We start from the raw sequence: 12,292 nt of genomic DNA, 5'->3' as shown, positions 1-12,292 counted from the left end.
GAACCAGCAAACTTTCAGTTTGCGGGACAATGCCCAACCCACTGAGCGTCTCCAGTCAAGGCCACACCAGTCAGGGCATAAACATGATTTTTTAACGGTTATTTAGTATTCTACCATAGAGATGTAACATAATTTACTTAACCTGGTCTTCAACTTTCTCCTATTTGAAAGAATGTTGTAATGAGCATATTAATATTTTTCAGTAGTTTAAAAAAGTATTTTGTATTTATTTTTTTCTTTATACTATATCTGGAGAAGCAGAACTATCCGTTGAAAAAGATTTGGAAATTTTAAGATTCTTAATACTGATTATAGCCAAACTGATGTCCAAAAAGGCTCTACCAAATTATTCTCAGGAGAGAACCTGAAAATCAATGAAGCAAACGAAAATATTACACAGTGCTATTGTTTAGTCCCCTAATACTGAACAGAAATTCTCTCAATTTGTCTAACTTACGATGGTATTCTGAACAGATTCATTTAATGTGGAGCTGTCGAATTCCCGCATGCGAGACCTCATAGGAATGGTGATTTCTCCTTCCACAGGGATGTCTTGTGAGATGGATATATCTGAAAGGCCTGCAAACTGAGAAGAGTTGGAAAAATCATTTAAAGCCTGTAATTAACTGTGGCATTCCTCAAAGAAATCATCATTTCCTAGAGAGTAGAAACTATGCTTCTTTGTAGACTGTTTTACAGTTTGTGAAGGAAAAGCTCACTAGATAAATAATGCAGTTAACTAAAACCCTCAAATGCTTATTTCATTTAAAGGACATGGCACATGATGGAATAAATCATAGTGCAAATGAGGAAGACACATCTTGCCCTCAAGTATTTGGTTTACTCCAGCATGAAATCTTCGCGTGACACAAGCTAGCAAGACTACAGGGCTATTTGTGCCCTTTAAGCAATCATATCTTACTTAGCATAGCCACAATGCTGCTGCATTTCTGCTCCTTAGCAGCCTCTGCTGGCTAAAATGGAGCATGAGATGTCTGAAGCAAAGCTGGGAAGAACAGGGAAACAGCAAAATACATCTTAATACACACTCTTTTTACCAGGTTACCCATCAATCACAGATCAAATAACATATCCAAAGTGAACTGCGAGATTGCAAACCTTTAAACTCTTATGTTAACCTGCCAAATTTGATGATGGTGACTGAAACTCTGTAATCTTCAAATCCCTAAGAAAACAGAAACAATCCCTTCTCGTGTTTTTTGGCTCAATTGGGCCCAATATTTCATGGGCAACAGCTGTAGGTAAGTGAAATACAAGACAGTATACTGAAATTCTAAGAAAAATAAGGTTGCTCAAAGAACTTACAAAATCAACTTCTTAACCACACTCTTAAGAGAAATGCAAATTAAGACCTCTTGAAATAAAAATCTTTACCTGTTAGACTGGTAAAAATCTAAAGCCTCACAACACATTCTACAGTTGAAACTGAGGGAAAGAATGCTTGCACACTTCTATGGGGATACAAAACAGTAATGTGCTCTACTGAAGATGAATTTGGCAGTATCTAGCATATGTATATGAATCACTTGTTAAGTCAACAATGCCACTGTTAGGAGTCTAAAATACAGAAAGACATATATGAGACTCTTCATTACAGATAGTGTACGTGTTGTACACTATCTATAAAAGCAAAAACCTGAGAATAACTCAAAAGCTCATCAATGGAAGACAAGTGGAATAAAGTATGGTGTGTCCATATAATGGAGAATATCTTTAAAAAACTATTGTGAAATGTTATGTTGAAAAAAATGTGGAGCTCTGGATGACTCAGTTGGTTGTGGCTCATCCCCTACACCAAAAGGTTGTGGGTTCGACGCTGGTCAGGGCGCATGCCTGGGTTCTAAGTTTGATCCCCAGTTGGGGCACGTACAGGAGGCAACCAACTGATGTTTCTCTCTCCCATCTCTCTAAACATCAATAAACATATCCTCAGGTGAGGATTAAAAAAATAATAAAATAAAATAATATGAAGAAAAGTTTGTATATGTGCTACCATTTCTCTAACAAAATATTTATACATATCTATTATCTTTTAAATGTAAGAAATGTATAATAATTGCATGTAATGTAACTTAAGTTATGATTTTTTTTAAAAAAAAAGAGGCTACCTCCTAAAGAAAGGAGAAAATACAGTGGATAAGACAGAGTGAATGACAAGGCTTCTCTGAATACACACCGTTCTGTATATATGACTTGAAATCATACAAATAGTTCACAGTTATGAAATGAAATTAAAATTTAAAAGCAGTCCCTAAAAATTGAAAGACAAATGAAACAAATGAACCTACTGTATGTTGAATTAAATACACAACCACACAGAAAGCAACTATTTCAAGCAACACTGTAATGTGAATTCTCATTAGGATGTAGAAAGCTGGAAAGGGCATCCATCCTACCAGAACAATGAGAAAAAAACAGAAGATAAACAACAAAATAATAACTTTCCCTGAACACATTAGACAACTGAGATTGTAGGGCTACCATACCCTGAATGAAATCTAAGGAAAGACAGACGCTTCCAAGAAGAGACGGGACATGAGCACTAGCTCATCTGCAGCAAAGCACGAGAAGAGAGCAACACTGGGCATCACAGACATGGTTAAGGATTCATCTAAAACTTAAAATGAAATGCTAAAAGCCAAGTGTAGACCATGAGAGTACAGAGTTCTGGGAAGCATCAAACAAAAGGGGAGTTCACACCCATTTGCAAGCTCTTCTCCAACAGGTTTCCAGTGACCCGAGAAAAGCACAGAGCCCCACTCTGATCCTTCTCTGCTACAGAGAAAAAGAGCCTTAAAGCTTCTGGGAGGAGATCAGCAAGTCCTGTTGTCTTCAGGGCATAGGTCAAGACCCCTTACAGCTGGGAGTAGGGGAAGAGTAGGAAACCATCCTGAGGTCAGACAATGAGAATCTCCTTCAGCTGGAGGACAGATGGCATCGCTTTCAAACTCCCACCCAGGAGACCCAAGGACACACAGTCTACTAAGGCAGAGGGTGGACCAAGACAACAAAGAACCCCCCGTCCTGGGTCCCCACAACCAGGCTAGCAAGTATGGAGTCATAAGGAACAGCAGTCTACTGCTAGGGGAGGGACTAGAACCTAAGGAGAGACTCATTATTTTATGCAAGAACGAAGGGAAGACAGAAAACTGAGCAAGGAACAGGGACATTAAGCCTTGGGACAACCTAGAACCCACTCTAAGCACAAGGTAAGAGGGGAGGAATTTGAAGCTAGTGATGCATTGAAGGCTCCCATAGCCAGAACAAAACCCAAACAAGTTCAATTCATGACTAGACTGACTAGTAATAATATAGCAGAAAACTTTACCATTTCCAGGATTCTCTACTGATCTAGAGATGATGGCCAGTGTTCAATAAAAAATTACCCTCCAACAAACATACAGTCCCATGTACGTACACACACACACACACACACACACACACACGAAAAAATAACAACCCACTGTGACAAGACACCAATCAATAAAACCAGACTGTGAGATGACCCAAATGTTGTAATTCATAGAAAAAATATTTTAAGGTAACTATAATTAATGTGTTAAAAGCACTAGTAAAAAGGCATATGCACAAATTAAGATGGATTTCTGCAGCAATGGAAACTGGAAGGGTCAAATGGTAATGCTAGAAATTAATAAACAGAATTACATATGAAGAATGCCTTCAACAGCCTTTATCAGTAGACACAGCACAGCCAAAGAAAGAAATCAGTGACAGGTCAGTCAAAATTATGCAAATGACAACAAAAACAAGAGTTTAAATAGAAAATATAAACATATACCAATATATATGACATAAATACATAACTATATGGTATATACACTTTTACTGATTTTATATATTTAAGTATATATAAAATCATTATGTTGTACACCTTAAACCTAAACAATGCTATATGTCAATTCTAGCTTAATAAAACTGGGGGGGAAAAACAGAATAGAGCATCCAAGAGCTATGGGTCAATATTAAGTGGTCTAGTATCCAATATGTATATAATTGGAATCCCAGAAGAAGAGAGATATAATGGGCCTGAAGAAATATTTGAAAAAATAACAGATAAAAATAATGGAAGACAGCAAATAACAGATCCAGGCCCAGAGAACCCCAATCAAGATAAATACCTAAAGGCAAAACAAAACCAAAAATTCATGAACCTAGACACATTTCAAACCACAGAAAACCAAATATAAAGAGGAAAATCATCAAGGCAGCCAGAGGAAAAAAAACATATTGCATTCAGAGGAACGATTAGTAACATACATCTCACCCAAAACTACACGAGTCAGAAGACAATGGAGATACTTGTAGAGTGCTGAAAGAATAAAATTATCAACCCAGAATTCCAAACCCAGCAAAAATAGCTATGAATAATGAAGGCAAAATAAAGACTATTTTTCAGACAAGTCAGAGCTGAGACATTCATTACAAAAAATGGTAAAGGAAGTTCTTCAGGAAATGAGGATTCTCCAGAGGTGGTGATAATGAAGGTAAATATCAAAACATTTTTATTATTAATTATTCTAAAAATGGCTGCCTAAAGTATGAGTCACCAGACCTTTTCTGTAAAGGGCCCAAATACCAAATAGTAAATATTTTACACCTCCAAAGCCGTACAGTTTCTGTTGCAGTTACTCAACTCTACTGCTACAGCATGAAAGCAGACAAAGACAATACATAAGCAAACATGGTTGTGTTCTGACAGCCCTTATTTATACAGATAGGCAGTGGGTCATATTTCAAATTATAAAAATATAACATTTAGGAGATAACTGGAAATTTGAACACTGGCAATGTTCAAAATGGCAATGTGACCATATATTTGATATTGGGGAACTGTTAATTTTTTTAGATGTACTAATGATATTGTGCTTATGTTCTTAAAAAACAGATTCCTTATCTTTGAGAGATACATACTAAATGTTTACCAATATAATGATGCCTGGGATTTGCTTCAAAAGAGTATAGAAGGGAAGTGGGTAAGGTATAGAAGAAAGATGATTGCCATAAACTGATAATTATTGAAGGCAGGTATGAGGGCCCATTTTACCATTCTACTTTTATATGTGTGTTTGAAATTTGTCCTAAAAACCCCAAACATTCCTATTTTAGGGATCATCCAAGTTTTTCATTCTTCCCTCATTCCTCCAAGCCACAGTGAACCTAAATATAACAAAGCCTCTAAATCTTAGAGTTTGCAGGAAATATATGGATAGACAAATATACTAAAAATACCACAAGGATACAACTGGCCAGACATAGAAAGCAGAGAATTCTGCAAGACAAATGAGTGAATTTCAACAAAAAAAGTATTAAAAAGAGAAGAACATACGTATTAGAAGAGACTTAACAGACACCAACCAAATGCAACTTGTTGACCTTCTTTGGACCCTAATTTGGACACATTGTAAAGGCACATTTGCTTTTTAGAAAATGGGGAAATGAACATAGATTAGATGACATTAAGCAATCATTACTTTTGTCATGTGTGATAAGAAAGCAAACAAAGAAACAGTCCTTCCCTGCTAGAGAAAGGTACTGAAATATTTATGGGTAAAGTGATATGCCTGGGATTTGTTTTAAAACACTCAGAATAGCTCATGAAAGAAAAGAAAAGACTAAAGAACCATTACAGGTTGATGGGAACTACAGAAAAATAGCAACTGAAGGCAATGTGAGATCCTGGATAAGATCCTGGAACAAAAAAAGATCTGTAGTTAATAGTGTTGCCCCAATGTTAATTTCCTGGTTTTGATCGTTGCACTGTGGTTATGCACAATGTTAACATTAGAGGACGCTGGGTAAGGGGCATATACCAACTCTCTACCACTTTTGCAGCTTTTCTGCATGTCTAAAATTAGTTCAAAATAAGATTAAAACAGTACTACAGAAAAAAATGTGGTGGGAAGATGAAATAAAAATAGCTCAATGCTGATGGGTACAATAGCTTCAACTATACTTCATTTTATGTATTTTAAAGCTTCAGTAATAAAATTTAAAAATATATCACTTCCTTATTTCTGCCATTCCAAGTCCTCTCCTTCCGCCCCTCTTCCCAAACTGCTCTTCACTCTTCTCCTCACTTAGTCCTTTGTAATCTGCCACTGGCTTTCCCACAATTTACTGACATTGCTCTCTTGATAATGACTTCATCATCAAGAAATAAAGGATCCTTTCTCAGTTTCACTCTCTTCGAATATTCTGTAGCACTTAATGGTAAACCCCCTTGTTTTGAACCCATACTCTCTCTTCACTACTATGACACTGCCTTTTCAAGCTCCAGGATTGCTTGGTTTTGAGTTTCCTTGCTGCCAGCTACTGCTAGGGGAGGCAGGGCAGCACAGAAGGAATGGGCTTTAAAGACAAACAGGGCTGTAAGAATTAGATAACACCTAGCACATAGTCAGTGCTCAATGTAGTGTACTTGGAAAGTATCGCTTGAGAGTGCAGGCACTGGGAGCCAGAAAGCCTGGGTGAAAATCCCAGCTCCATCATTTACTACTTGTGTAATGGACATTGAGCAGATTCTCTGTGCCTCAGTTTCTTCATCTATAAAACTGAAATAAAGGTACTATTATCACAGGGTTGTTGTGAGGAAGAAATGTATTAATACATGTAAAGCACTTAGCAGACTCACAGCGGGGGCTACATAAATGTTAACTCAAGGTCAAGATTCCCAGAGAGTCAATTTCAATTCTGTCACTGCTGTACAATAAAAAATTTGCCTAGCTTTTGTCTTCTGTTCCTGTGAGGTAGCCTCTAAACCCTTTTACTTTCCCAAATGGTAGTGATTTTGTTATTCATAGTGGGACCTAAGAGTTTAGCTAACAGGGTAGTCACAGTAGCTCCCCCCACCCCCATAGTTTATGCTAAGAAGATGACTCAGTATGGAGGACTAACTGCTCCAGAAAAACCAAACACAAGTTTAGAGGGTTGGGACTTTGTGACATAAACTTGGGCTCTGGGGAGGGCGGGAGCCAATAATCCAGTTAGCCATGCCTACGTAATGAAACCCCAATAAAAATTCTAGTTACACTGGTGAGGTACCCTGGTTGCCAATATTCTGCATCCTGTCACACTTTGATGTATCAGGAGGGTAAAAGGGCCCTGATTCCCTATGGAGAAGACAAGGAAGCTTTTTATTAAGGACCTTCCCTCACCTCACCCTATGCATCTCCTTCTTTTGCTGGTTTGAACTGTATCCTTTTGGTATAATAAAATTATAACAAAATAAAACAAAAACTGTAATTTAAAATATAGTACTGCCCTCAGTTCTGTAAGTCATTCTGTCATTTTAGTGAATTACGGAGCCTGAGGGGATCATGGGAATACCTGAATTTGTAGCCAATATGTCAGAAGTGAGGATGGTTCCAGGAATCTCTGAATCTGTGGCTGGTGTCTCAAGTGACAACAGTCTTGTAGAGACTGTGACTCAACCTGTGAAGTTTGACCTAACTCCAGCTAACTGGTTTCAGAAGTCACTGCAGTCACTAGAGTGTCATGTGATTCCCATCCTAATACCCAACCCAATCCTTCCTCAGTATCTCTTCTCAAGAGAATTAGTGACATTGTTCACTGAGCTGAGCCAGGATCTGTGGCCCTCAGCCCCAGGTAAGGCAGACAGGGCATGCAGACCCTCAGCTAGCGCACCCTATTCTTCAACCAGCCTTCAGTGGGAATGAAAGCTGGCTTGGACCCCCATGTCCCTCCCCTTGCCCCTGTGCAAGCAGGCGTGTGCACATTTATGTACTTATGTGCTCAGAAACACACGTGCTCACTTTGTGGCCTGGCTGGGGCCAACAAGGAGAGCAGGTAGAGGCAGGGTCAGAAACACATAGTAAAAGCAGGGACTGCAGCTTTAAGTGGCTGGGAGCAGATGGGTTATACTAATGACTAAAATCCTGGACAAAGAAACGAACCAACAAGGGTGGGGTGAGGGCAGCATCAAGCAGAAACTGGCTCAGTCCAAGAGGCCTGGTTCCAAGAAGTGGGGAGGGGGTAACCTGTGGCATGGTCTCTAGCCAGCCCCTTCACCTGGGACCAGCTTTCTTACAAACTCTAGGCTAAAGCCATCATTACAACTCTGTTTCCTGCTCCCTAAATATATAGGCAAGAGATAGGCATTACCCAAGATTCTGTATTTCCCACTCTATGCAGATGATGCATAGATTAGTATCTCCAGCTCAGACCTCTTCCGAATCCTGAGGTCCAGGTTTTAAGAGTCCAACTGCCTGCTGGCTATATACTGGACGGCCTGCCAATATCTCAAAGTAGACATGTACAAAAGGGAACTAATCAATTTTTAGGGCCCTCGTCCTCTGCTTCTGTATTTCTGTCCAGGGCACCACTATCCTCCCATATACATATTGGCTTGCTTTTTGAAATGTATTAGGAGCAGCAGCATCACCTGGGAGCTTGTTAGAAATGCAGAATCTCGGGCCTCATTCAGCACCTACTGAATCAGAATCTGCAATTTAACATGATTCCCCCAGATGACTGCTATGCACACTAAAGTTTGCAAAGTTGATCTAAGACTCTTTCTCCCAAGCACTGAAAACCCTCAAGGATTCTGCCTTTCTTGAATCCTTATGCCTCCTGCCAGTACTCTCGTCCAAGCAGCCATCACTTCTTCCTAGAACTACTGCAACAGTTCTGCGAGTCTCCTAGATTCCAGACACTCCCCATGATAACCCTTCCTCCATTATATTGTCAAATTCATGATTTTAAACTTTATTCCTCAAAAACTTTCACTGGCTCCTCAGTGCCTATTAAACCTCCCAGCTTAGTAGTCAATAAGGCAGCACATTTATTGCGTGATTATTATGTGCCAGGTGCGCAACCAAGTTTTATATGTATTGACTCATTTAATTCACCAAAAGCCCCTATTAGCTAAGTGTTACTATATCTCCATTTTACAGATGGGAAAACTGAGGCATGAAGGGGTTTGGCAATTTCCCCAACAGCCCACAGCTAGTTGAAGCATAGAGCTTAGAATCAAACCTCCGCAATTTGACCCCAGATCTCATATTCCTACCTAACCACTGTTCCATACTGCCTCTCTAATTCAGTAACCTATCTTTTAGGGCTCACCTCCTAGTACTTCCTTGTGCTTTTGCCAAAGTAATCTTCCTGTTCTTTGTAGAAATGAATCAGTACCTTCCAACCTCTGTACCTTAGCTGATAAAGAGTCTGTGTAATGCTACTAGAAATCATCTGGGCTTCAGAAGCAGACCTAGGTTCAAATTTCAGGCCTGATCTCTAACTAACTGCTGGTGACACCCCTGGGAAATTGTCAAACGTTTCTGAGTCATCTCCTCATCTGCAAGTAAAACAGTCTAAAAACCATCTTACAGAAATGGTTGCTGTGAGGTTTAGGAAATATACACAGGATGCTTAGAACAATCCTGGCGTGTAGCAGGCACTCAATCATCAATAACTATTACGCTCACCTGGAATTTCAAATCTTACCCATCCTTTGCGAAACTCTTAAATACAACTTCTGTAGCTTGCTTCATCACCCCAACTAGACATTATAGCATCTTCTTTTAAATTTTCTTAATATTTTCTGCCTTATATTAATATGTACATTTATCTTATCCCTACAAATTAGACTGTAAGAACCATTTAGAGCAGGTTATTTGTAGTGCCTAAATAGTTGCTTTAGCACAGCACATTACACATTTTAGAAATTCAATAAACATTATTGAATAGAAGCAGAATGGGTACTGAGTAATGAGTGACCAGACCACTAAAAGCAATCGAGGAAAGCTTCATTAAAAGAGCAGTGGAGTAGTTTAAATGAAAGACAAGAACTAAAAATAGCTTGACACCTGTAACTATGTCATTTCATTTAGTACTCTCACTAATTCTGTGATGAGTTACTATCCCCATTTTCCAAATGAGGAAATGGGTTCCATATGATTCCTTCAGGGTCACAGATGCTCCATCACAACTTGGACCTACTCACGCTTTTCCACTGCTGTATCCCCAGTGCCTAAGATTGCTTGGAACATATTAGATGCTCAATAAATACTTGATGAATGAAGAGATGAACAAACAGAGCTGGTAAGCAGATCTAGGACTAGAATCAATGTCACCTAACTCCCAGTTCAGACTTCTACTATGGTGACAATTTAAAACACAGGAATGGGATGTACCATTCATTGAACAACTGGTACATAACAGTGGGAGATAATTGAACCCTGCTTAGGATAAGGGACTTGGGGGCAGAATGTTCAGTTAATTACACTCCTCAGTTCATGGCACTGACTGTATTAGACACTTTACATAAATTATGCCATCTCACCTTCCTAAAAACTCTTTGAGGTATGTATTTTTTTAAATTTTCATTTTACAGATGAAGAAATACTCTCCATGAAATGACTTGCCCAAATTCACACAAGCAGCAGAGTGGGTGATTCCAGTCCAGGTAAATTTAACTCCACAACTTGTATTGTGAAATACTTGTCCAGGCTTTGTTTGGGCTTGTACTTTCAATAGAAATACTATCCGCTGTGCAAACAGGAGTGAGAGAGCATCATGAACAGGACTGCAAGGAGCTGCGACAGAAGGACAGGGATCAAACCAAAACTACTTGACTCACCGAAATCAATAACCAAGTTACCACGTTGCAAATCTCTCATTAACCCTAGAATGCTGCTACTCCAACAAGGGCTAGTGACGGGTCTTGATAAAATTAGGGGCCGGCAGAAGCAAACATACTTAACAAATTGTTTAAAGCTCGTCATTTAACACAATGTAGGGAAAGAGGACAAGCTCTGAGAGTACGGGAAAGGAAAGTGAACGGGAGTTTCACAAGAAGGCGTGGAAGGCACGAGGAAGGCGAGGGGCGAAGCGAGTAGCCCCAAGAACAGGTGCAGTGCTGGGACCGGTTCTGGAATCGGCTACAGAAGGGCCTGCGGGAGAAGGGGCTCCGACTCTCTCAGGCCACGGGCCCATCACCCGACTTCCTTAAGGGACACTTTGCCTCACCCTCGGTCCCTGTTTTCACAGATCCCCAGCTCACCAGGGGCCTGGGCGACGCTGTCCCCGGGTCTCCTGGAGACTCCGCCGCCTCCGCCATCTTGGCCGGCCAGCTCCCGGGTTGCTCCCACAGGCCTTTGCGGAATCGACGACGTGGAGGTCCCAGGTCGTCACCGCCTCAGCGCGGGAGGACTACGTCACCGAAAGGCGCCTATCCCCGGCTGGCGCGACGGGCACTTCAATGTCTTTTGTCCGCCGGGTCTCGAGTAGAGAGGTTCGAGTCTGCTCACTTCGCTTCTTCTGGGCTACGGGTCCCGCCAGACACACTCCCCCTTTCACCAGTAACCCCGATTCTGAGATTACTCTGAGGTCTCCGGACCCGGGCCGCGTGCTCTCCACGCCCCCTCGCGCCAGTCCCGGCTGCTCTCACCGGTAGGCTCCGGGTGCGTGTCCCTGCGAGCAGCTCACGGAACTGGCTGCCCCGCCCCTGGCTGCGGGAAAACTCACCTTTCCAGGCGCAAGCCCTCCTTAACCTACTGCTCCCGCCTCCTAGCTCCCACCTCCGCAGCCCCCGCCCGGCCGATTCCCTGCGCTCCTCGCCTCTTTCCATGTCCTCTTCCCACGTTCTCGAATTTCATAAACTTGCGTATTGTCTGCACGCCGACCTCCAGGATGATTTTCCTCCCTCACGCTCTTTGAGGAGAAGATAGGAGCTTCTCTATAGACATTGGGCAAAATTTTAATCCCACTACAGCTTCCAAACTTGCTAAGCGATTTGGGGCAAGTATTAAAAATGTTTAAGGTCTGAAAGGGTGATTATTGTAAGAATAACTTTTTCCAATCCTTCACGTCCCAACCTGATTACGGGTTTCTCTAAGTGTTTCTGACTCCAGTTCACCTCAACCGCGGGCTAAAATGAGGTCAGTCAATACATCCAGTGTTAACTAAGCAGTAGTCAGGATACCTAGTGTCTTTTGGGGACGTAAATACCACTTTTCACCTTAAAAAAAAAAAGCAGGATACGAGAAGGGTGTGAAATAAAGTACTTTATATTTTTGAATTAGCAATCCAGGAAAGCATTTAAGTAGTAACCTTAAGGAGAAAGAATCTGGAATGTGGTGAGACAGAGTTAATCAACTAATGGAATTGTGTGTGCATTGTTTTGTTTAAATATTCTTAAAATTCTTCAGACCAAGAACATGTTTAGTACTTGTGCAAATACTGACAAGAGTGATAATTAAAATTTATACCAGTAGGTATGAAGCCTTTTAAA

At 40.6% G+C, this 12,292-nt stretch overlaps 1 protein-coding gene across 2 annotated transcripts in view; it reads right to left on the bottom strand.

Annotated features, from left to right (window-relative positions):
* YIPF6 (Yip1 domain family member 6) overlaps positions 1-11,436 on the bottom strand; it is a 48,112-nt gene extending 36,676 nt beyond the window's left edge. The window contains exons 1-2 of one of the 2 annotated variants that reach the window (XR_005083553.2): positions 11,063-11,436; positions 458-586 (exon numbers count right to left, since the gene is read on the bottom strand). Coding sequence is in view for 1 of the 2 variants with exons in the window: in XM_037152584.2 (XP_037008479.1) it covers positions 458-586; positions 11,063-11,119 (186 nt within the window). In the remaining variant the exon portion in view is untranslated. The remainder of the gene's footprint in view (positions 1-457; positions 587-11,062) is intronic. The other variant, XM_037152584.2, reaches the window with a different exon arrangement.
* Between the last annotated feature and the right edge of the window lie 856 nt (positions 11,437-12,292).

The sequence above is a fragment of the Artibeus jamaicensis genome, unplaced genomic scaffold, assembly GCF_021234435.1.
Source record: "Artibeus jamaicensis isolate MK-2021 breed Jamaican fruit bat unplaced genomic scaffold, CSHL_Jam_final contig_457, whole genome shotgun sequence".
Taxonomy (NCBI): Eukaryota; Metazoa; Chordata; class Mammalia; order Chiroptera; family Phyllostomidae; genus Artibeus; species Artibeus jamaicensis.
The sequence above is the reverse complement of the archived record's forward strand: the minus strand, read 5'-3'. Positions and strand labels throughout refer to the sequence as shown.